Below are 21008 nucleotides of genomic sequence, written 5' to 3' on the forward strand. Positions count from 1 at the left end.
CATAAAGCAAACTCACTGTCACATCCTCATCGTTACCACTGCCTTAATTCGTTCAGGCTGCCATAACAAAACACCATAGACCGGGTGGCTTACAAACAACAGAAATTTACCACTCACAGTTCTGGAGGTTGGGAAGTCCAAGGTCACGGCACCAGCATGGTCGCATTTTGGCGAGGGTTCTCTGCCTGGTTCATAGCTGGTGCCTTCTTGCTGTGTCCTCACATACTGGAAGGGTCTAGGACTGTCTCTGCCTTCTAATCCCATTCATGAGGGCACTATCCTCATGACCTGGTCACTTCCAGAGGCCCCACCTACTAATACCATCCCCTTGGAGGTTAGGATTTCAAAGTATGAATGGAGTGGAGGGCCAACGTTCAGACCAAGCAGTCATCATCACCGTCACCTCCATCATCACCACTACCACCATTGCCATCATCACTCACCATCACCATCATCACTCACCATCACCATCATCACCATCCTCATTCTCATCACTACCATCATCGTCACCACCAGCATCACCATGAGAGTGAGACCCAGAGCAGAGAGTACAGAAGAGCCCCCCTCGAGAACAGGCAAGCTCTGAGCTTTAGAGCAGAGATATAAGCCTAGGCAGTGGTTAAATCATTTCCAGTTGGACAGTTCTGGGAATTCTGTCCCCCACGTGCTGTCCCCCCACCCCTGTGACCCATAGGTTCATAGGTGCCTCCTTTTGTGCTCAGTGTCCTGGGCACCAGCTTCACTGGAATTCTGTTCTTCGTCCAGTCTTGCCTTGGCTGCATTCCAGGTAGATGACCTGGCGCCCATCCTGCTGCATGTCACCTCTGCCGCCTGCCGGCTCACATAATTAGAATCAACACATTCATTTCCCTAAGAGCAGTCTAATCTTCACCCCGAAAAGTTTTCACATGGAAGAAGAAAGGCAGAGACAAGCTACATCTGTCCTTGTTCAGGCAATTTGCAGCTGTCCGCAACTGACATCCACCCAGCTGGGCAGCCGAGCCAGGCTTCCTGTTCGCTTTTGGTGGGAGGTGATGCAGTCGATGCTGTTATTAAAGTTCGGCAGTGGTTTAGATATGCAGCGTCCTGCTGGAAGGAGGCTTATAAGCAAACACCCAGGAGGAATCCTTCAGGCTCTAGCCTTTATGAGCTAATTGCAGGTGGGGGAAAAAAGACGACTGATATGACTTCTCAGCAAACAAAAGGAAAAGAACTCGGGAAATAAGATGGTTTTCACTTCTTCTGAGAGGGTGGCCAAACCGCACGAGGTTGTACGCAGTAGCAATGAAATGTGCTGTGCCAGGAATCAGCAAATGTTTTATGTGAAGGACCGGTAGTAAATATAGTTTAGACTTTGCAGGCCGTACTGTGTCTGTCGCAACTACTCAACTTTGCTGTAGCACAAAAGCAGCCAGAGACCGTACCTCAATGAATGAGCATGTGTGTTCCAATAAACCTTTATTTACAAAGACAGACTGGCAGTGGGCCAGATTTGGCCCCTAGGCTGTGGTTTGCCAGCTGCTGCTCTAAGCTCCTTTGGAAGGAAAAGCGGAGTAGGGAATGCATAGCAGAACTAGATTTAAATCATGGCTCTAGCCCTTCCAGACTGTGTGTACAGGGCAAGTCACCTGCTTTCTTTGAGTCTCAGTTTCCTCATCTGTAAAATGGGCTGTAAGGTAACCTGGATATTAGAGGAGTGTCTTGCACATATTAAATGTCAATGAAGTGTAACTCTGCCTAGTACCCACCTCCTCACCCCTGCTAAAAATCACGAGGGAGTAAACCTGATGAAAGACGGCTGCCTGAAGCCTTCCTGTTGGCACCTTCTATGGGGACAGGATTGGTGATGCCACTATTTCTGTAGCTCATTTGAAGTTCTAGCGGCTCTGAGTTTCCCAAGGATGGTCCTTCTGTTGTCTGTTTCTACCAGGGCCCTCCCACGCCAGGATGCTGCCCCTGGCTCAGCCCACCCATCTCCATCACAAGGACACAAATCAAGTTTCTGTGTACACACGTCTCTTGTTAGAATGAGTAGCTAATGAGGGTAGTTTAACGTGAGGCCAACATTGAAGACTGTGTCTGCAGGTCAAGGACACTGTGTTTCAAAGCTAATATTATCTCTGTGTTTTAACTGCGATTTTTAGACAAGGTCTTCAGGATAGTTCTGACGTTTGCGTGATGATGCTAATAGTTAAGACCCACTTGACCGGGGTGGGGTGGGGGAGGTTGCTCTTTGTAGGAGAAGGGTAAACACAGCCCTGCTTTGCGACTCCGTGGATTTACATGTTTATTGTTTCTGTTATGGACGTCAGCTGGAGGTTGATTTTAAGTTGGGTTATGTATAGTTTGTATTTACTTATTACTGTTGTCATTGTTGTGGCTGTTATGATTATTATTTCTATAACAGCCTACCATTTGTGCCAGGCCTAAACGTGGTTTGTACATTCTGCCATTTACTTCTCCCAAAGTCCCCGTGACCTACCTCCAAATCAAAATGTCATTCTCAGACCAGCAGCCTTGGCTGTAGGACCTCAGGCCCCATCCCACACCTTTGAGTCATGATCTGCATTTTTTTTTTTTTTTTTTTTTTTGCGTTACGCGGGCCTCTCACTGTTGTGGCCTCTCCCGTTGCGGAGCACAGGCTCCGGACGCGCAGGCTCAGCGGCCATGGCTCACGGGCCCAGCCGCTCTGCGGCATGTGGGATCTTCCCGGACCGGGGCACGAACCTGTGTCCCCTGCATCGTCAGGCGGACTCTCAACCGCTGCGCCACCAGGGAAGCCCCATGATCTGCATTTTAACAAGACCCTCAGGTGACCCACACAGACAGGAAGAGCCCTGATGTAGGCGCTTCACCCTGACTCTGTTTCAGGTGAGGAGCAGGAGGCCGAGAAGGGAGACACAGGGCTCCTCCCATCCAGACCCTAATCACACCGTCCGCTGCCCAGTTTAGCTTAGGGTCCCTGCCTTTGTATCAGTGATTTGGTGGTTTTGCTTCTGTGTCTTTTTCCCCCAGTGACACCGTCTACTTCCTTTTTTCTTCTTCTTCCTTTCTTCTGATTCTTTAAGAAGAATCACTTTCTTCTTAACCCTTCCAGGGCGGGGCCCAAAAGTTAACCACACACCCAGGAAGGGTTCAGCTATCTACTGCGGTGAGACATTTGCATATGCAAAAAAACTGAGAACCTGCTATTTTTTGGTTTTGTTTTTTGGCTGCGTTGGGTCTTCCTTGTTGCCTGCGGGCTTTCTCTAGCAGTGGCGAGCGAGGTTACTCTTTGTTGCGGTGCGCGGGCTTCTCACTGCGGTGGCTTCTCTTGTTGCGGAGCACGAGCTCTAGCCACACAGGCTTCAGTAATTGTGGTGCGTGGGCTTCAGTAGTTGTGGCACACGGGCTCAGTAGTTGTGGCTCACAGGCTCTAGAGTGCAGGCTCAGTAGTTGTGGCACACGGGCGTAGTTGCTCCAAGGCACATGGGATCTTCCCGGACCAGTGCTCGAACCCGTGTCCTCTGCATTGGCAGGCGGATTCTTAACCACTGCGCCACCAGAGGAGTCTGAACCTCAGGATTTTAGAACAGGGCCCAGGTAGTAAAAACTTTCAGCTTTGTGGACCACAGAGTCCCTCTGTCTCAACCTCTGAACTCTGAAAGCAGCTGTAGACAAGACAAACGAGTGTAGTTGTGTTCCAATAAAACTTTATTTACAAAAACAGGCACAGGCCAGATATGATCCCAGGAGCCAGAGTTTGCGCCTTGTTTGGAACATAAAAGTTGACAGGATTTCCTCAGGTGCTGGGATTTGCGTTGTAAACTCACAGACCGACTTTAGAGGTTCCTGGGGCCCCACTCGGACATGGGGCTGTTTTGAGGATGGTTTTGCCTAGTTCAGACCATGTCTCTCCCAGGACAGCATCTGGCCTCCAGGGAGGGAATGAGGGGAGGAAAGAGCTTCGAGGGGCTGTGGCTGACTTGCTCCCTGGCGCTGGGAGAAAGCCAGAGAGCCTGTCTCTGAACGGAGGGAAACCAGTGAGAAGCCATTGGAACCAGGCCTGCCTTCCCCAGAGCCAAGCCTCTGGGTGAGAATCAGGAGGTGACCCTGAGCGGCTGCGAGGGCAGGACGGACAGACCCAGGAGAGCCCTGGGCCCAGCTGCGGGGCGGATGTGATGAGGCTGTCCCTCCCCGAGGCACGTGCCACCAGGCCGTAACCTTGAGATGTGCTGGGGAGAGAGCGCGCAGCACTTGGGGGTTGCTTTTCCTTCCTGCTGGATCCGTAAAGGACTAAATGGACCACGAGCAGCCACGTGGCTGTTGTAATTCTAGACTCCATCAAAGGGAAGATCAAAAAAGTGCACCGCGGGAGCTTCCTTCAGCATCTCTGAGTCTTCCTGCTGGGAGCCCGGGAGCTGACACGTACTGCCTGTCCGTGCTGTGGCCCACCTCGTGCCCCATCTCATTAAATGGGCACTTCCAATCCTTGGAGCGAGGTGGTATTTTTATCTCTGTTTTACACATTTTAAAGAGGCTTACATAGAGGTGAAGTGACTTGCCCAAGGCTGGATAGCTAAGAAAGATTGGCACCGGGATATGGAATCAGTCTCATGACACTAAAACCTATGCTCTTAATCGCAGTGCCAGTGTTTCTCAAGCATCAGTGCATACAGATCACCCGGGGATGTTCAAAGGCAGAAGCTGAGTCCGCAGGGCTGGGACAGGGCCGGAGAGCCCGCGTTTGTGACCAGCGTCCTGGCGATGCTGGCACACGGACCTCCCTGGGAGTGGCTGGCCCTACATGATACCCTCTCCTTATTCCAGAGCCTCTGAAGTCACGCGAAGGGGAGGTTTATGTTTTGTAAGATGAGGTCACACAGCAGGAAGTGGCTCATTCAGGATTCAGATTCATATCGGTGTGATCCAGAGTCTGTGTCTTCTAAATTAATGTCTCCCACCTACCATTATGCCTTTAGCTTGGCTCCTACCTGGGGTCGATTTTGCCACTCAAGTAATCATATCTTACAATATCTGGAGACATTTTTGGTTGGCACACCTTAGGGACGGGGTGGTGCTGATACCTAGTGGGTTAGAGGCCGGGGTTGCTGCTAAGCATCTGAAACACCCAGGACCACTCCCTTCCCCCCGCCAGCAAAGATTCATGCGGCCCCAATGGCAGTAATGCTGAAGTTGAGAAACCCTGCCTTTTAGCTCAGCCTTCTTCAGTCCAGAAAATCAAAATCCATCCAGAACCCCTCTCCAGAGGCCACATAGTGCCCATGAATTAGAGGAGTTAGCATTTGAAACCGTCCCACAAAAGTGGCATGAATAAGTGAGAATCATAACTAGCAAAAATGTCCATTTCCCAATGGATGGGTGGAGATTTCCCCAAGTCTGAAACGCGGCCAGGGTGTTCATGTCTCTGTAACATCCTCTTGCCTCTACAGATGGAAGCCAATCAAGTCTAGAGGTCACTGTCTTCATCTCTGGTCGTTATCATGCCTGGCCACCCGCTGCTTATCAGCGTCTTTTGCTGTTTGTGTCGCACGCACCGGTTTCTCTGACAGTAGCTCCTTCACCTGTTTCTCAGCGAGACGGCATTGTCTCTGGTCCAAGCACAAGGAAAGCCAGGATGGCCTTGATCGCCAATACCAATCTCTCTCTGGTCCTTGTTCTCCCTGATCAGTTCTTGCGGGGAACGTATCTAATAATACAAGACCGTTAATGGGGGTTGGTTTACCTGGGAGGGATTGCTTTCCCCGCTCACCCGAGTTCATCCGTGATGGTACTTTGGTTTGTTGAGAACGCCGGCCAGGGCTTTAGTTGTGATGAGGCCATCAGATGTGTCTGAAAAAAGAAGATGTGAAGAGGGAAGAAGCAGTGTGATAAATAATGTCTCACGTGCGCTCAGCTCGTCAGTTTACAAAGCACCTGAATGTGACTCGAGCCTCACAGTATTCTGTGTTGAAGATCGGGAGGGAACTGATATTGATGGAGTTGAGGGGACAGACTCGAGGGTGTGCGCGTTGGTGCCTGGGAAGCCAGTGCGGATGTGGGGCTCGTTGCCAGGTCTTGAGTCTGGTGTGGGTCTCCACCTCACCCCTGTGCTGACTCGCGCTGGCTGTGCCTACCTGGCATAGCTGCTGGGATGTGGTCACTTTGGTCCCTGCTGGCTTGGGTGACTTTATTCGGGGCCCGTTTTCCGACTCCTGTATCTGTGGGCAGTGTCTGCAGTCTCTTGCCACGTCTCTCCTGGGACGCTCTGGACACATACGGATGCTGGCAGGGATGAGACCTAACCTGCCCTGGGGGGTCGGCACATTGGCAGTCAGGATTTTATCTGATGTGGGGGCATGTTTGCGTGACTTGGGACCTGGCAGTGGTGGAGTGGTACAAAATATGAACGTGTTCTGGTGGAGAGGGGACTGGAAGGATGTGGGGGACCATGTTTGGGGCATTAAAATGGTGTGGCCAGTGGGGTGTGAGACTGAGGTCACCAGATGCCTAAATGAGGCGTGTGGGAGGGCCAGGAGAAATGGAATGGGGGAGAAGAGAACCCCCCAAGCTTGCTGTGTTTCACAAGGTGTCACCCAGTAGTTCTGAGAGCAGGAAAGAGCGCTGATGTTTATCGAGCATGAAACTTGCTGTGTTTTATCCGACATTTCAAGCGCCTTCCACCCATGAATCCTCAGCTAGTCCCACAGCACAATGATGCTGTCAGTACTCCCACTTTACAGGTGAGGAGACTGAGGGTCAGGGAGGTGGGTGACAGGCTTGCTCACAGTCATGCCGCAAGTGGTGGAGCTGGGTTGCAAGCCCATGTCTGTGTGAGTTGAAGACCTGTGGTGGTCAGACCCGCTGCCTACGGCCCCCACCGTGAATGTAGAGCTGGGAGAATTGAAAGCTGAGTATTTATGGGGTGACTTCTAAGTTCTAGCTACTGCATTAGGCATTGGGGATATTAGGCTGAGTATAACCCTACTCATAAGGAGCTCAGTATAGCAGGAAATTAGAAATTGGAAATTAATTACAGTCTGATGGACATGTATGCTTAACTCAGTGACTTGTCCCAAAACACAGAGATGAAAGTGGCTGATTCTACCCAGGGGAGCCAGAGAGGCCATCCCAGAAGAGTTGGCTGTGGAATGGGTCTTGAGGGATGAATAGGAGTTCACTTGTCAGAGTAGAGAAGAGCACTCCAGGTGGAGGAATGGTAGGTCCAAAGGCACAGAGGCATGAAAGGACATGGCATGTTTGAGCACTGTGGGAAGTACTGATGTGTGGGTGCACTGTTGGCCATGGAAGGAGAGGAACCTTGGAAGGTGAGTTGGAAGAAAGACTGTGAAAGCCTTGATAGGCTCAACTGCACAGTCTGGACTTGGTGAGGTGAAGAGGCACTGAAGTCTCTTAAGCAGGAGAGGACTCAGTTGGATTAAAAAGATTCTCCCTTGGATGCTGTATGGAAGGTGGATTGGAGAGGGGGCTGGATTGAAGAGGAGGACCAAGACGATGAGAACCCTCAGGAGCTGGTGATGAAGACTAAATTTACAGGGGATGGAGAGCTGGGGAAAGAGGCAAGAGATAAGCCCACTGTGTTGATATGAGATACTGTACTTGAGGATCAGAGAAGGGACCAGGGGTACATAGGAATAAGTTGTTCTCTCACTTTAACTTCTTTGGATGCAAAACCTGAGGCCCCTTGAGAAGTTTCAGAGTCCGGTTCAAAAGTTCAGTAATTCAAAGTTCAGAGTTTCAATAGTGTCTCTATTTCTGCAGTCATGTGGGATCGTGGGCTGGGAAGATCTATGAGCTTCATTTCCATTTAAATTGAAATAAGACATGTCAAAGGTGGCTTGATAATTACTGCCTGGAGCAACGGCCCTCTGATGAGGGAAGTGTGGTGTCGGTGTACATGGTACAGAGAATTTCCACATTTGAGGCTTAATTACGTTGATATAATTATTTGTCAGGAAAATCAGGTGGCACAGATATGTCATATTTGCACTGGAGCAGAAAAAAATGAAATGCCTTTTTTCCTTTTTGTAGGAAGCAGTTGGGTGGGCAGCTCTGGGAAGTGGGGAGTGGGGTGTTTGGATTCACGCCAGGTCAGGATGTCTTTCTGCAGCTGGAGGTTTTGTGAGGGCCCTGCGGGTGCCAACCTTGAGAGAGTTGCACTCCGGTGACAGTTCTTTGTCCCTTTCTGAAGATGCTGCAGCAGTAGTCACAGGTTGGGGCGGTTCTAGGGCTGGGAGGGCTACAAGCTCTGAGTAGTTAGAGCTGTAAGGAACCTTAGAGAGGTTTTTTTAAAGTTTTATTTGCAAACCCTCAGCCACATTCCCCTTCTGTGTTTGAGGGTCTCATGCCCTTCCAAGGAGGCTGTGCCTTCTGCCACTCGCCACTCATCAGGAGAAATTCTTGGGACCACAAGAATCAAGTTCAGAGCCCCCTTCTCATAACTGTAGCCCCAGCCCGTGGCACTGTTATGACTTGAGTAGCTGGAGCCAGGGTTTAGGCAAAAATGGCTCATCCGAAGTGTGAGAACAGAGAAAGGAGAGAGGCACACACTTGCTGACAGAGAGATGAGCTGGGTAGGAAAGACTCCAGTTCTGCTTCTGCCACCCAGTGGCCCCAGCAACCTTGGCCAGGTGGCTTCCTGCCCTGAGCCTCACTTTGGGCCCCTGGTATATGGTATGTGTGTCCACAGATGTTTACGTGATGCGTGGACGTGCATAGCAAATATATCTGAGACTTTCTGCAGGCCGGCTCTTTATCATCTAGAACAGCCCAAGTTACCTAAAATATTAACTTTCCAGAAAGCGATAAAGGCCCTCAGGTAGTAGCTGGGGGCATTTAAAAACAATCAGCTTGAAAAAATGAGAAGGGAAATGAAAGATAGCAAGCAGGCGCCTGGAGCCCCACGCGTTCTTCTGCCTGGAGATACCGGAGAGTCCTGGCAGGGCAGGGGCGCCACGGTCCCCTGCTTGTCCGCCTGGCTAACTCCATTCTGCCTTTCCTATAAAACTCTTTTGCCCCAGTGCATGTCCAATAGATGTGTCTATACACACATGAAGAAGTGAACACAGGATGGAGACACACCAACATAGTCATCAAGAGGGGCTGTCCCCGAGGTAACAGACTGAAGGGCAATTTTTAATGTTTTTTTTCCTTTGGCAACTCTATTTTCTAAATTCTGTGTAATGAACCCTATTAGAACCAGAAAAGAAAGGTAATGATGTATAAAAGAAAAATAAAAGATGACACGGTGTTATATTAGTTTGCTCGGGCTGCTGTAACCAAGCACCACAAACCGGGTAGCTCGGTAAAACAGCAACGCATTGTCTCACATCCTGGAGACTAGAAATCTGAAATCAAGATGTCGTCCGCAGGGCCTCGCTCCCCTGAAGGCGCTAGAGAAGAAACTGTCCCATGCCTCTCTCCTGGTGGTTTGCCGGCAATCTTTGACGTTCTTTAGATTATAGGTGCAACTCGTGCATCTTTCGTCTCCACGCGGCGCTCTCCCTCTATGGCTTCGCATCATCTTCCCTCTGTGCATGACTGTCGTCATTTCCAAATTTCCCTCTTCTCATAAGAGCACCGGTCATGTTGGATTAGGTCCCTCTCTCATGACCTTGTTTTAACTTGATTGCCTCTGTAAAGACCCTGACTCCAAATACAGTTGCATTCTGAACTGCTGGGGATTAGGATTTCAACATATCTTTGGGGGGGACATTGTACAACCTATAAACAGATGTGCTCCAAGAAACAAGAAGCAGCTCAGGGTTCCTACAGGGTTTTCCTTTGTGGGTGAGGGAGTCACTGGAGCTGGGGCCTGTGGGTGAAGAAGTGTCAGTGTTACTGTGGGGGCCAGCCTCCAAGATGGTTCTCAGCGGTCCCCATCTCTGCCTTCACACCCCTCTGTAGCCTCCTCCGTACTGTATCGGAGTTGGTCTGTGTGACCAATAGATGGTCAGGAGCAGTGGTATGTCATTTGGAGGCTAGGTTATAAAAGGTCTTTGGCATTTGCCTTGCTCTCCCTTGGATCACTTGCTCTGGTAAAGCCAGCCACCATGTCATGAGGACACTCAAGCAGCTCAGTGGCGGCCCTCATGGCAGGGAACTAAGGCCTCCAGCCGATAGCCATGTCGGTGAGCTTTCTAAAAAGGACTCTCCAGCTTCAGGGCGGCCTTTAGACAACCATGGCCCTGGCTGACATCTTCACTGTGACATCATGACAAATCCTGTGTAGGTTTCCCATTGCTGTTGCAGCAAATTACCACAAACATAGTAACTTTAAAATCACACAGTTTATTCTCTGATAGTTATGAAGGTCGGAAGTCCAAAATGAGTCTTAAGGGGTTAAAATCAAGGTGGAAGGATGGCTGGCTCCTTCTGGAGGCCCCAGGGGGTGATCCATTCCTTGCATCGTCCAGCTTCTAGAGGCAGCCGGCATTTCTTGGCTCCTGGCTGCATCACTCCTATCCATGATTCCATCATCACAGCACTGTTTTCTTCCCCACTGACCCTCTCACCTCCCTTTTATAAGGACCCTTACGATTACACTTAGGGGCCACCCAGCTTATCCACATACTCCAGGATAAACGCTCATCTTAAGATTTTTAATTTAGTCACATCTGCAAAATTCCTTTTGCCATCTAAGTGAACATGTTCCGGGGATTAGGACGTGGACATCTTTGGGGGCCTTATTCATCCTACCATAGACCATGAGCCAGAACCACACAGATAAGCCGCCTCTGAATTCCTGACCCACAGAAAACCATGAGCGAGAAGGACATTTGATATTTCAAAGTGACTGGCTGTTGAGGCAATTTGTTACGTAGCAATAAATAACTAATCCAGACTGGTGGTTGTAATCCAGCATTTGGTTGTGACACTTGACAGTCGTTAATTCTGGATTTATTGTAATGTTTTCCTTGAAATATACAACTAGAAGAGTGTGCAAATCTTAGAAGTGTCCAGTTGGATGAATTTTTACAGACTGAAAACACCCTCATCTGTTTTTAATAACGAAGCCTGGCTATAGCCCAGATGCCTCTGTGCTCTGTACCAGTAATTCTCCTGTTTGCTCTCAGATTGGCTCCCACCGTTTCTCTGCTGTGCTCTAAACAGTTTTAAGAGCTTACCTTCTGGTAGGTTCAGCGAAGTGAACGGCAGTGAGGGACAGTTGAAAGACAGGAGGAGTGCAAGAACCAGTGTATTTCTCCCTCTCTCGCACTGCCTTGGGGTCGGGGGTGGGGGGCATCCCTGACTGCAGCCCAGCCTCTGTAATTCCGGATCCCATTTGGGACCCTCCTCCCTGACTGCAGCTCCCATTGGGCAGCCCTGCTGTTGCCCATTGGATGGCCCAACTTTTTGGCTTTTCCTTCCAGCCCTAGGTTGGCAGTGCCTTCCTGTAGCTGTTAATCTCTTCTGGCTTCTCATCTTTTCCATCACCTGAAAAACCAATTCCCTATATTAAATTCCTTTGGCTGAATGATCTAGAGTGATTTCTATTTTCCTGACTGATACAGGCTCCTTGGAGGTATTGCATTAAATCCTTCTGGCTTCAACAGAAAAGTATCAGGTTCATAGAATTCATTTTCTGAGAAATGAGGCTATCCTCACTATACAGTCCCTGCAGGTTTCATGTTTTCGGAGTCTTTACTCTGAAAGAAGGAAATGGGAACCTTTGTTATGTATCAAGTACGTGCCACAGTATTAGGTATACCAGATATACGCAGTTTTACATTATTTCACTTGTTCCTTGCAATACTGTTTGTTGCAGAATAACACTGTCATTTTAACAGATGAGGAACTAAAAGTAAGGAAGGGTCAGTAATTCTTCAAAATTCACATAGTGCCTCAGGGTTCATCTCATCCTAAAGCCAGAGCTTTTCCTGCTGCTCCCATGTTGTTGGTAGTTTGCATCTCCCCCTCCCCACCAGCCAGGGTCCCTCCCTACCAGCCAGGGTCCCTCCCTAAGTGTGGTTGGGCTTCAGCTTCCCTCGGTTTCATAGAGCACTCATCAGTATTCAAGGAGAAATACCAGAAATACCAGCCCCCCCACACCTGCAACCAACTTATGTAAGTGTCTTCTCTGCGGATTCAGGAGGCATTTCCAGGAGGATTGAGATCATTTGAAGTGTGGCAGAGTTGGGAGTTCCAGTAGATGCTGGTGGATGGAGCACAGGGCAGTACTGGGGTGAAGCACTTAGCTTGGTGGTTCAGAGAAAGGACTCAGGCCCCACATTGCCTGGGTCTGTGCAGTGATCGATTAGGCATGCCTGCCACAGGCAAAGAAAAGGACAGGAGGAGTCATGAGGTGTTTCCTGACCCTTTGGAAACAGGCAGGCCTGAGCTTGAACCTACGTGTCACTGTCTAGCTGGGTGACTTTGGGATCTTTGATGAGTCTCTCTGTGTCTGTCACCACATCATTAAAATAAAACACTTTGCAGGATGATTATGAAGAAAGGACATTGTCTAGTGACAACTACCTTCTCCTTAGTCCCCTTACAGCTGGAGGTTGGGCTCTTTTTCAGTCTTAAATAAGAGAATCTGATGTGCCACTTGGGGTTTTCTAAGGGGTGCCCCAACTCTTTCCCAAAATGGGACTGAACGCTTCCTGCTCATGCTCACTCCATGCCAATATGGCCTCAGAGCTCTTGCCAGGACACAATGCACGGGGCCTTTACTTTCCCCCATAGCCTCCTTTCTCCCAGGCAAGTGACCCTTGGACAATTTGAATGAAACAATGGCAGTTCCTCATAACCTTGCTTTCTGGGAAGACTCCCCCCAGCTCTGGAGACACAGTCATCCTTGGATGAAGCAGGAGCAAATAGAAGCAAAGGGGAAAATAGCTGTGGGCTGGGGTCAGGAGACCTGGGTCCACTCTAGCCTGTCATGTCTTGGGTGCGTGTCCCTGGGCAAGTGACTTAACCTTCCTGAGGCTCAGCCTGCTCATCTGTAGAATGGGGATGATGAGGCTGCCATGCGAGGCATTGAGCAGGTGGACCAGGGGATTGGTGATTGCAGTGCAGAGAGAAATGAAGTCCTAGATTTTTAATTTTCTGATAATAAAAGTAAATCATATTCTTTGCAGAATATCGGGAGAAGTATAAGGGGGGGGAAGTCACCTGATATCTCACTGCACAGAGATAATAGCTCTGCAACGAGTTTGTTGCAGTGTTCTCACGTTACTTTTTATGTGTTTATATTGTATGTGATTCTGAGGGTTTTTATAAAGATTGCGTGAGATAAGGTTTTTTTTCAAACATTTAGTAGCACGCCTGCCCACGTGAGAAATAGAAATAAATACGTTCATTTATGAACTATTCACAAATACTTATTAAGTATGTGCTGTGTGTCAGACTGGGAATATTTGTGTGTGAATCTGTAAATACACATGAGAACACACATTCACACGTATACATATTTATGTATTTACATTTATACATTTACATTTCTATATACTACATGTATACTTTATATAAACGTACATTTATACACAGTTACACAGCATATGCAGGTGCGTATAATTTTTTCTTAACACCAGGCTCTGTAACATGAAGTTTCTATTTGTCATTAGCACATCAGAAAAGAATAACAAGGTGAATTTTCATCACGTTTTGAGGATGTTTTGAGATAGTCTGATCTATAATATAAATTAGGTGAAATTAACTTTGGGAGGCCTTGCGGGACACCTCCAAAGTTGAGAGAGGCAACCTCCAGAGCCGCAGAAAGTGACATAGGAGAGTCCCGTGCATCTGCAGGCAGGAGAGGGTCCTCTGAAGATTGAGGTGCCCGGGGCAGAGATCCCAGACAACAGTTTTAAATATTAGCCTCTAATGGAACTTACAAGAGGAGATGATTTTCATTGCAGCCACTGATTATCGTACAAACTGCTCCCAACACGGGCAACTCCACACAGCACGTTCCAGGGGGAGCAGCTTGGGAGTTTAACAAGGGTTGATGACTCTCTCATGCGATGCAGGGGAGGCTGGTGCGTACACATACGTCGTAGTCTTGTGTTGATCTCTGTGTGCGTGGTGTGTAGTATGTGCGCCTTAGTGTGTGTCCCTCCTTCATTCAGCTCTTACAGTCATGCGGTAACGCCATTCACTCAATCCCAAGACATATTGGGTGCCTGCTCTGTTCTAGATGGCAGCAATACAGAAAGATCAGGGCCCTGAAAGAATGATGCTCATGGAAGTTAGGATTTTATCTGCACAGCCTGTGCCTAGATCGGTGCTGCTGGTACATAGTTCATGCTCAGTAGATGCTTATTGAATGAATGGTATGACAGTGTGTGTGTATATATATATAATGAATATATAATAATCTACGTTAGCATGTTGTGTGTCTATTACAATGTATATCACTACATGGTAGCTGTGGAGTAATATGGACACATGGTATGTTTATTAGTAGGTTTCTGTTGTACACATCTTACTGTCTAAATACTTTTGTTCCCTAATTTCCCCCCCACAACTTCTTCCTGCTCCAAGCCCGCAAAGACAGAGTAAAACAGAGAAGACCGAGCTCGTACTTGGCCTCAAAGCACAGTCCCATTTGCATAGCAGTCCTGACACGATCCTGAGCGCTGCTGCTCATGGAGGTGGAAGAAGGCCCCAGAAGGGGCCTCCCCTGTGCCCCCTTCTCCTGGTGCACCACCCTCCCCTCCATGTCTCTCGAGCCGTCTCTGGCTTAGGCCTTGTTTTGTCTGCCCCCAGGAGACTAGTGTGGGCACCGCATCCATTTCGCCTAACGACTTGGTCTCGGCAATCAGCAAACTAGTTGGTTTTCAAGTTGAAACAGGAAAGGTTTGCTGATTACACAGACTGAATTTCCCAAATCCGTCTCCCTGGGAGGTTCCTGCTGAGCCTGAGGCGTGACCCCAGGCAGATGGGGGTGGGGCGCGGAGGGCAAGGGGCACAGTGGAGGGAGGCAGTAGCGGCAGGTCCCCGGCAGCACAGGCCTCACCTGTCTGTGGATGGTTTTCTTGCTCTCAGCTGTCCTCGCCCTGTCTAGCTAACTCATCCTCTAAGCTGCCCTTGCTTTCCACCCCCGTCTTTCCTCTGCAGATGGTGAGAAAGCTTTCAGAGCCCTGCATGCCAGCCTCCTTATTCTCTGCGTGACCTTGGCAAACCGCCCCCCCCAGCCGGTGACGTGGGGACACCCACACAGTTGCTCGTCGTTCTCTGAGCGTTAAGACGTAGCGATGCCACCACTGGCCAAGCCTTTCCTCTCTGCCAAGCTCATTCGATCCTCACAACAGCCCTGGGAAGGGGACTACGGCTGCCCCCATTTTACCCGTGGGGGTCAGAGAGGTTGAATAACTTGCTGAAAGTCACACAGCCAGTGAGTGGTAGAGCTGGGATTTGAACGCAGGCATCCTGGCTCCAGAGCCTACTTTCACTTTCATGATATTATGGATCTGATGCATCTCAGGTCCCTATTTCCTCTGCTCACCTGCTTGGTCCTGGCTCAGAGCCACCTGTCCCGGAGACCCAGCATCCTTCCTTTCCCTGTCCTCTGTCCGCCAGGAGGCTTCTCGCGGATCGAGACTGTAAGACCTCGTTGCTCCCTCCGTGTGACGTTGACATGGGCCAAGGTCACCCAGGCACAGCCAGGAGGGGACATCTGGGCTTCTCTCTCTCAGCTCGTGTGAGGGCCTAAGGGCCTCACCTGAGAACCCAAGGCTTGGCTGTCTAGTTTTGTGGTCTCCCAGCTACATGACCTTGGGTGGGTCTTTTTGCTGTTCTGGTGAGAGATGAGTTTCCTCATTTCTAAAAGAAACGTTCACCACGTGCCTGGAATGGCCCAGACATGGACGTGGGTAGCATCTCCATGTCTCACAGATACACAGGTGCCTCGGCCCCTCGCCTCCCAGGGACGCTGTCATCCCGGCCCACTAGCAAGAAGCAGCGCTCGGGTGACGCTTCTGTAATCTCCTGGGATCATGTGCCCAGCCATTTTCCTAGGTGTCTTTATGAGCTGACGAGCTCGCATCCTGGACGAACACCCCCCTCGCCGTCCCACGGTATGTTATTTCCTCTGACAGTCCACCGACCTCCTGTCTGGGGCCCTGCCTCAGACCGTTTCTCACCTTGTCAGCACCAAGATGGGGATTTCACAGCTGGCTGTTTCAACCCAGGGCACCACTCCCCCACCTCTCCACGCCGCCCCTTCCCTCGTCAGCTGGGCTTGCTTCTTTGGCTTTCTTGGTCTTTGCTCGCTCTCTCTCTCAAATTGGAGAAGACTCAAAATCAGTGTAAAGACACAGATTTACAATACCGTGAATGGACAAGCTGGTCTGCTACGTATGCAGAGCTGAGCGTGTCCCTGTGACAGGGAGCAGCCCTGGTCCCCGCTGGCTTTCACTGGGGCGGGCAAACAGAGCCCCAGAAAGATCACTGGCCTGGGAGTGGGGCAGACCGGGGTTCCCCTCCTTGCAGCCTTGAGTGACTTCAGTGGCCTCGATTTCCTCATCTACAAAATAAAGAAAAACAATCCCAGGCTCAGAGAGGGACTGTGAACCGTTCACGTCCCACAGCTAGTGGGTTGCGTGGGGAGCTGGGAATTGTACTTAGATTGACCCTCAATTCTTAGTTTTCACCCCTTCATGCTCTCATCGGTTGGTATATACATGTTTCTTAAAAGACAGCAGTCAAAAAAGAAACTTGACATCATTAGAGCAGCTCAAAAGAAAAATCCTATCCATAACCCCTCTTTGCTCCCATCCATAAATATTCTCAGCTCTCCAAGTGTTTTCCCAACTGCATGTGTGCTATTCGCACGTAGACTTGGGCACGATATTCTCTGTTCTCTTCTGCTTGCTTAATGGTATTTCACAGAAGGCGTTCCACACCGCCACCATCCTTATTTCTAACGTTGACGTCTGCCTAATAGAATCAAAGTGACGCGCTGTGATTTCCGTAACCAGTCCCCGTTGCTGGGTGACAAGGTGGCTCTCAGCCTCTTGTGTCATCAGTAGCACAGCCCCAGGCATCCTTGGTTACAGAACCTTGCTCTGTGTTTTAGTTTACACCCCATGGGATTAATCCCCAGAAGGTGGGTTTCTGGGTTTAACCCAGGGTTTCTGAGGCTGGACACTGTTGACATTTGTGTGAAGTAATCCTTCATGGTGGAGGTTGCCTTGTGCGTTGTAAGATGCTGGGCAGCGCCCTTGGCCTCTACTCTGCTAGATGCCGTCAGACTCCCAAGTGTGACAACCAGAAACGCCTCTGGACGTCGTCTGATGTCCCCTGGAGGGCAAATTCACCCTCAGTTGACAGTCATTGTGTTAAAGGGGAGGCGTGTGGGAATAACGTTACAAATGAAAGTCAGAGATTTTCCAGAGAGTCTGGACAAAAATCCAGTCAGGGCAGAAAGTAACGGGATGAGCATGGAGAGTCAGGTGCACCAAGCTTGGGTTCCAGCTCGAGTTCCAGTTCAAGCTTGCGGCCCCCCAGGCCTCATTTCCTCATCTGTGAAATGGGATCAGTAATAAGAGCCACGTGCCAGACTTGTGAGGAGTGAGTGAGGCCAGGAGCGTGAAACGCTGAGCACAATGCTGGGCGTGGAAAGGTCTCAATGAGCGCCAGCGGTACTGGCCGGCTCCGCGGGGAGCCTCAGTGAGCGCCAGCGGTGCCGGCCGGCTCCGCGGGGACCCCCACTGGGGTTTCCATCTTTGCCTTTTGCTGCCTTTGAGGATGGAACGTTGGGGGGGGTCTAGGTGACAGAGCTGTGAGGGACCCGTTCTTGTTCTGCCCTCCCCCCAATCTCCCACTCCACATCCATCCCTGGGACAGAGACTCCGCTTCTAGAACCAGCCTCCGCAACTCTCCTGGGAAACATACATTGACTTATCCATTGACCCATCTATCCAGGGTGTCCACTTGGGGCCGGCACCCCCCGTGTGGGTGAGTGAGCTCTGTGCGGGGCCGTGCCCTGGAGCCCCCAGGCATCCACTTCCTCCTCTATAAAATCCAGAGCATCTGAGGGTCCACGAGCCTGTCCATAGAGAGAGCCCCTCGTGGGCACGCGCCACATCGCAGGGTCCCAGTGAGCTCTAGGCTCCTCCCCAGAGCTCTCGTAGGCGGGTGGGGGTCTTGCCCAAGGCCAGCGTGTGCTGTGGTCTCTGTCTCCAGGAGAAGTACGTGGAGGAGCTCGCTGCAGTGAGACAGACCCTCCAGACAGACCTGGAGACGTCCATCCGGCGGATCGCCGACCTGCAGGCAGCCTTGGAAGAGGTGGTATCCAGCGACAGCGACACAGAGAGGTAAGCTACCAGGAGGCGGCTGGGGCTGGGCGTGGCAGGTGGGCTGCACCCTGGGGAGCTCTGCAGCTTCCGGTGGGCAGTGCTGCCCCTCTCAGGTCTGGGGGTCTGGGGACTCAGGCGCGCCAGGGCATGGGAGGAATAACTGGCCGCCTCAGGCGAGCAGAGGCAGGATGCTTCCCCGCTGGTGGTGACGTCTCCGTGTTACTGCCAAACGCCTAGAGCCCGGTTCGCCGAGCGTTTGAGGAGACAGTCTGGAGGAATGGCTGCAAAGTGTCCTCCAGTGTGTGATCTCGGGCAGGTCACACATCCAGTCTGGGCCTAATTCCCTCATCTGTAAAGTGGACATAGCACTACCGGGCAAACCACATGAAATGGCCAAGAGTTGACCCCTGTTGACCTACAGAGGGGACGTTCCGTATACTCCGCTCACTCCCCACCTCGTAGCTTGTGAGTGAGGGTGGAGTGAGTCACTAGGTGACCAGCGTCGGGGCATGTAAGTGCTGCAGGAGTGTGGGCTGTGTCTGCACAGGATAATGAGTGTTATTTCACAGAGGCAGCAGCTGGTCAAGGGTGCAAGATTAGAGCGTTGGCCCTCAGCTTCAATGTCAGGGCTTCTCTCCTCCCTAAGAAGACAGACAGGCCGCCTCCCGCCGACTCCAGCCAAGTCCCAGGCTGCACAGGCCACGAGTGGGCTGCCCCGCTGGGAGTGGTTGGAGGTGTCCCGGCGGGCACACAGCCCTGGCTGTCACCCTGCGGATGGCCCGTGGCGTCCTGTCGCCCTGAGCTCCCTCTGTAGCCTTGACACGTTATGTGTCTGGAAATCATAGCTGCCCATCTTGCTGTGGCGTGTCCACCTCCATGTCAGCCTCTGCAGCAAAGCCTGGGCGACAGGGAGAGACGTTTTCTTTGTGCAGACAATGAGACAGTCAGGGGCGGGATGCCCTGAGTTACCCGTCAGGTGTGGTTCCTCCCGGGACCAGCCAGCCACCTCTTACTGGGGTGTGGGCAGGGCCAGCTGCCGAGTGGCGGGAGGTGTGGGTGAGCCGGGCAGCAGGGAAGGAGAGAGAGTTGTGTGTGGGCTGTGGTCCAGCCCGTGGGAAGAACCAGGCATCTGTGTTAGAGCTGACCACGCCCAGTCCAGAAAAAAGACTGGAAGGAAACACACCAACGTTCTAATACATTGGGAAGGCATTACTGGTGACCTAAATTTTTATTTTTTTCAGGCTTATGTAGATTTTCTCAAATTTCTGCAACGAGCATGCACACACGTCCCTAGCTGTACTCGCGTCCTCTTTGGGAGATTTTGCTCGTATAAGTCATGTACTTTAAACCTCGATAGGAGGCCGTGAGCACATTCTCTCCTTGATGCAGTCCTGGGCTGGTGACAGCTGCTCAGCAGCGTGTAGCCTCCGACTTTCCCATGAAGATGTTCATTCTCAGCATCAGTGTGACAGAGACCCAGTGGACTTGCCATGTTCTAGCCTCTAAATCAAGGGCTTTATCTCAAACGTCCTCAGTTTGTGCAAAAATGGCTCCCACACAAACATTGTAAGGATTTCTGCCACGCCCTGCAAGTTTCCACAGCTGCCAAATTGCTGGTGAAACGGCTAATCCTGATGCTGCAGCTGCTTCCAGCTCAGGGTCACGTTCAAGAACCCCCTCCGCCTCCCCTCCTCCAGTTTTATTAGTGTCATAACAGAACTAACATCTGTAATTACAAACCCCTGGCGTCAGTATTACCCGCTCGATGCTTGGCTGGCCTCTCCGTTAATAGAAATGCTAGGACTTTTGCATTAATCATAATGGGAATTAATGGCTGTATATACTAGTATTCTGTGTTCTTTTGTGTGTGTGTGAATGAGCAAAACTTTTAAACCATTTTTACTTGCATAGCAATAGATTGCTTTTCTAATAAACAGTAAAAATTCTAAAAATAACAAGATTGGAAAGAGGCAGAGAGTCTGGGCTTGGAGGTGCAGGGACACGCTGGACAGAAGGTGTGACAAAGAACAAGGAGCAGGTTCTCACCTGTCGCATGAGGTCCTGGCAGTGAGGTCACAGGTGGTTACAGACATCGCTCTGGTCTCTGTTTATAGGGGATCCCCTCAGGCCTTAAAGGGACCCTGCCTGCACCCTCCTCCTAATAGGAGATATTTTTATCTGTCTTTGCTCAGGTGACAAGCCTCGTGCTCACCCCTGGTTCCCATCCAGCTTTTCTGAGCTCTAGTCCCTGGGCCCCCAGGAATCCAATCTGAACCCTAGCTTTCTGTCTGCATTTTCATGATCTTTTGTCTCTGGGGCTTTACATCTTCGTCTCGCCTGGACGTCTGGTGCCTTTTCCTTGTCCGAATCTCCAGTGTCCGCCCAGTACCTGACTCATGCTTCCCGACACTGGAGGGGCCCTCACCTGCGTCTCAGGGTTGTGCGAGGGGTGAAATGATCATAGAACCCCAGGTGTGAAGCAATGCATCTTGTACCTGGAAGAGCCCAGGCGATGCATGGGGTTCTTGCAACTGGAAGTGGAGGCAGCTTGGGGAGGGCGCAGGCGCTGCATTTCAGCCAGCCTCATTTCCAGTCAGGGATCCAGCGGTTCATGTCTGCATGACCTTCTGTGAGTTATTCAACCTCTCTGAGCCTCAGTCCCTTCATTTGTAAGACGGGTTGATAATAAGAAGTAAGTGAAAGAATCGGACCCAGGTTTAGTGCCTTTCACCTGGCAGGGGCTCAGCCGTCATCAGCTCCATT

The 21008-nt window shown here is 50.6% G+C and overlaps 1 protein-coding gene across 3 annotated transcripts in view; it reads left to right on the forward strand.

The window, feature by feature from the left end:
* MYO18B (myosin XVIIIB) overlaps nt 1–21008 on the forward strand; it is a 234040-nt gene that overhangs the window by 182150 nt on the left and 30882 nt on the right. For all 3 annotated transcript variants that reach the window (XM_082667625.1, XM_082667623.1, XM_082667624.1), the window contains one exon: nt 18133–18263. In XM_082667625.1, the coding sequence (XP_082523751.1) occupies nt 18133–18263 (131 nt within the window). The remainder of the gene's footprint in view (nt 1–18132; nt 18264–21008) is intronic.

This window comes from Grampus griseus (genome assembly GCF_964374135.1).
Source record: "Grampus griseus genome assembly, chromosome: 12".
Taxonomy (NCBI): Eukaryota; Metazoa; Chordata; class Mammalia; order Artiodactyla; family Delphinidae; genus Grampus; species Grampus griseus.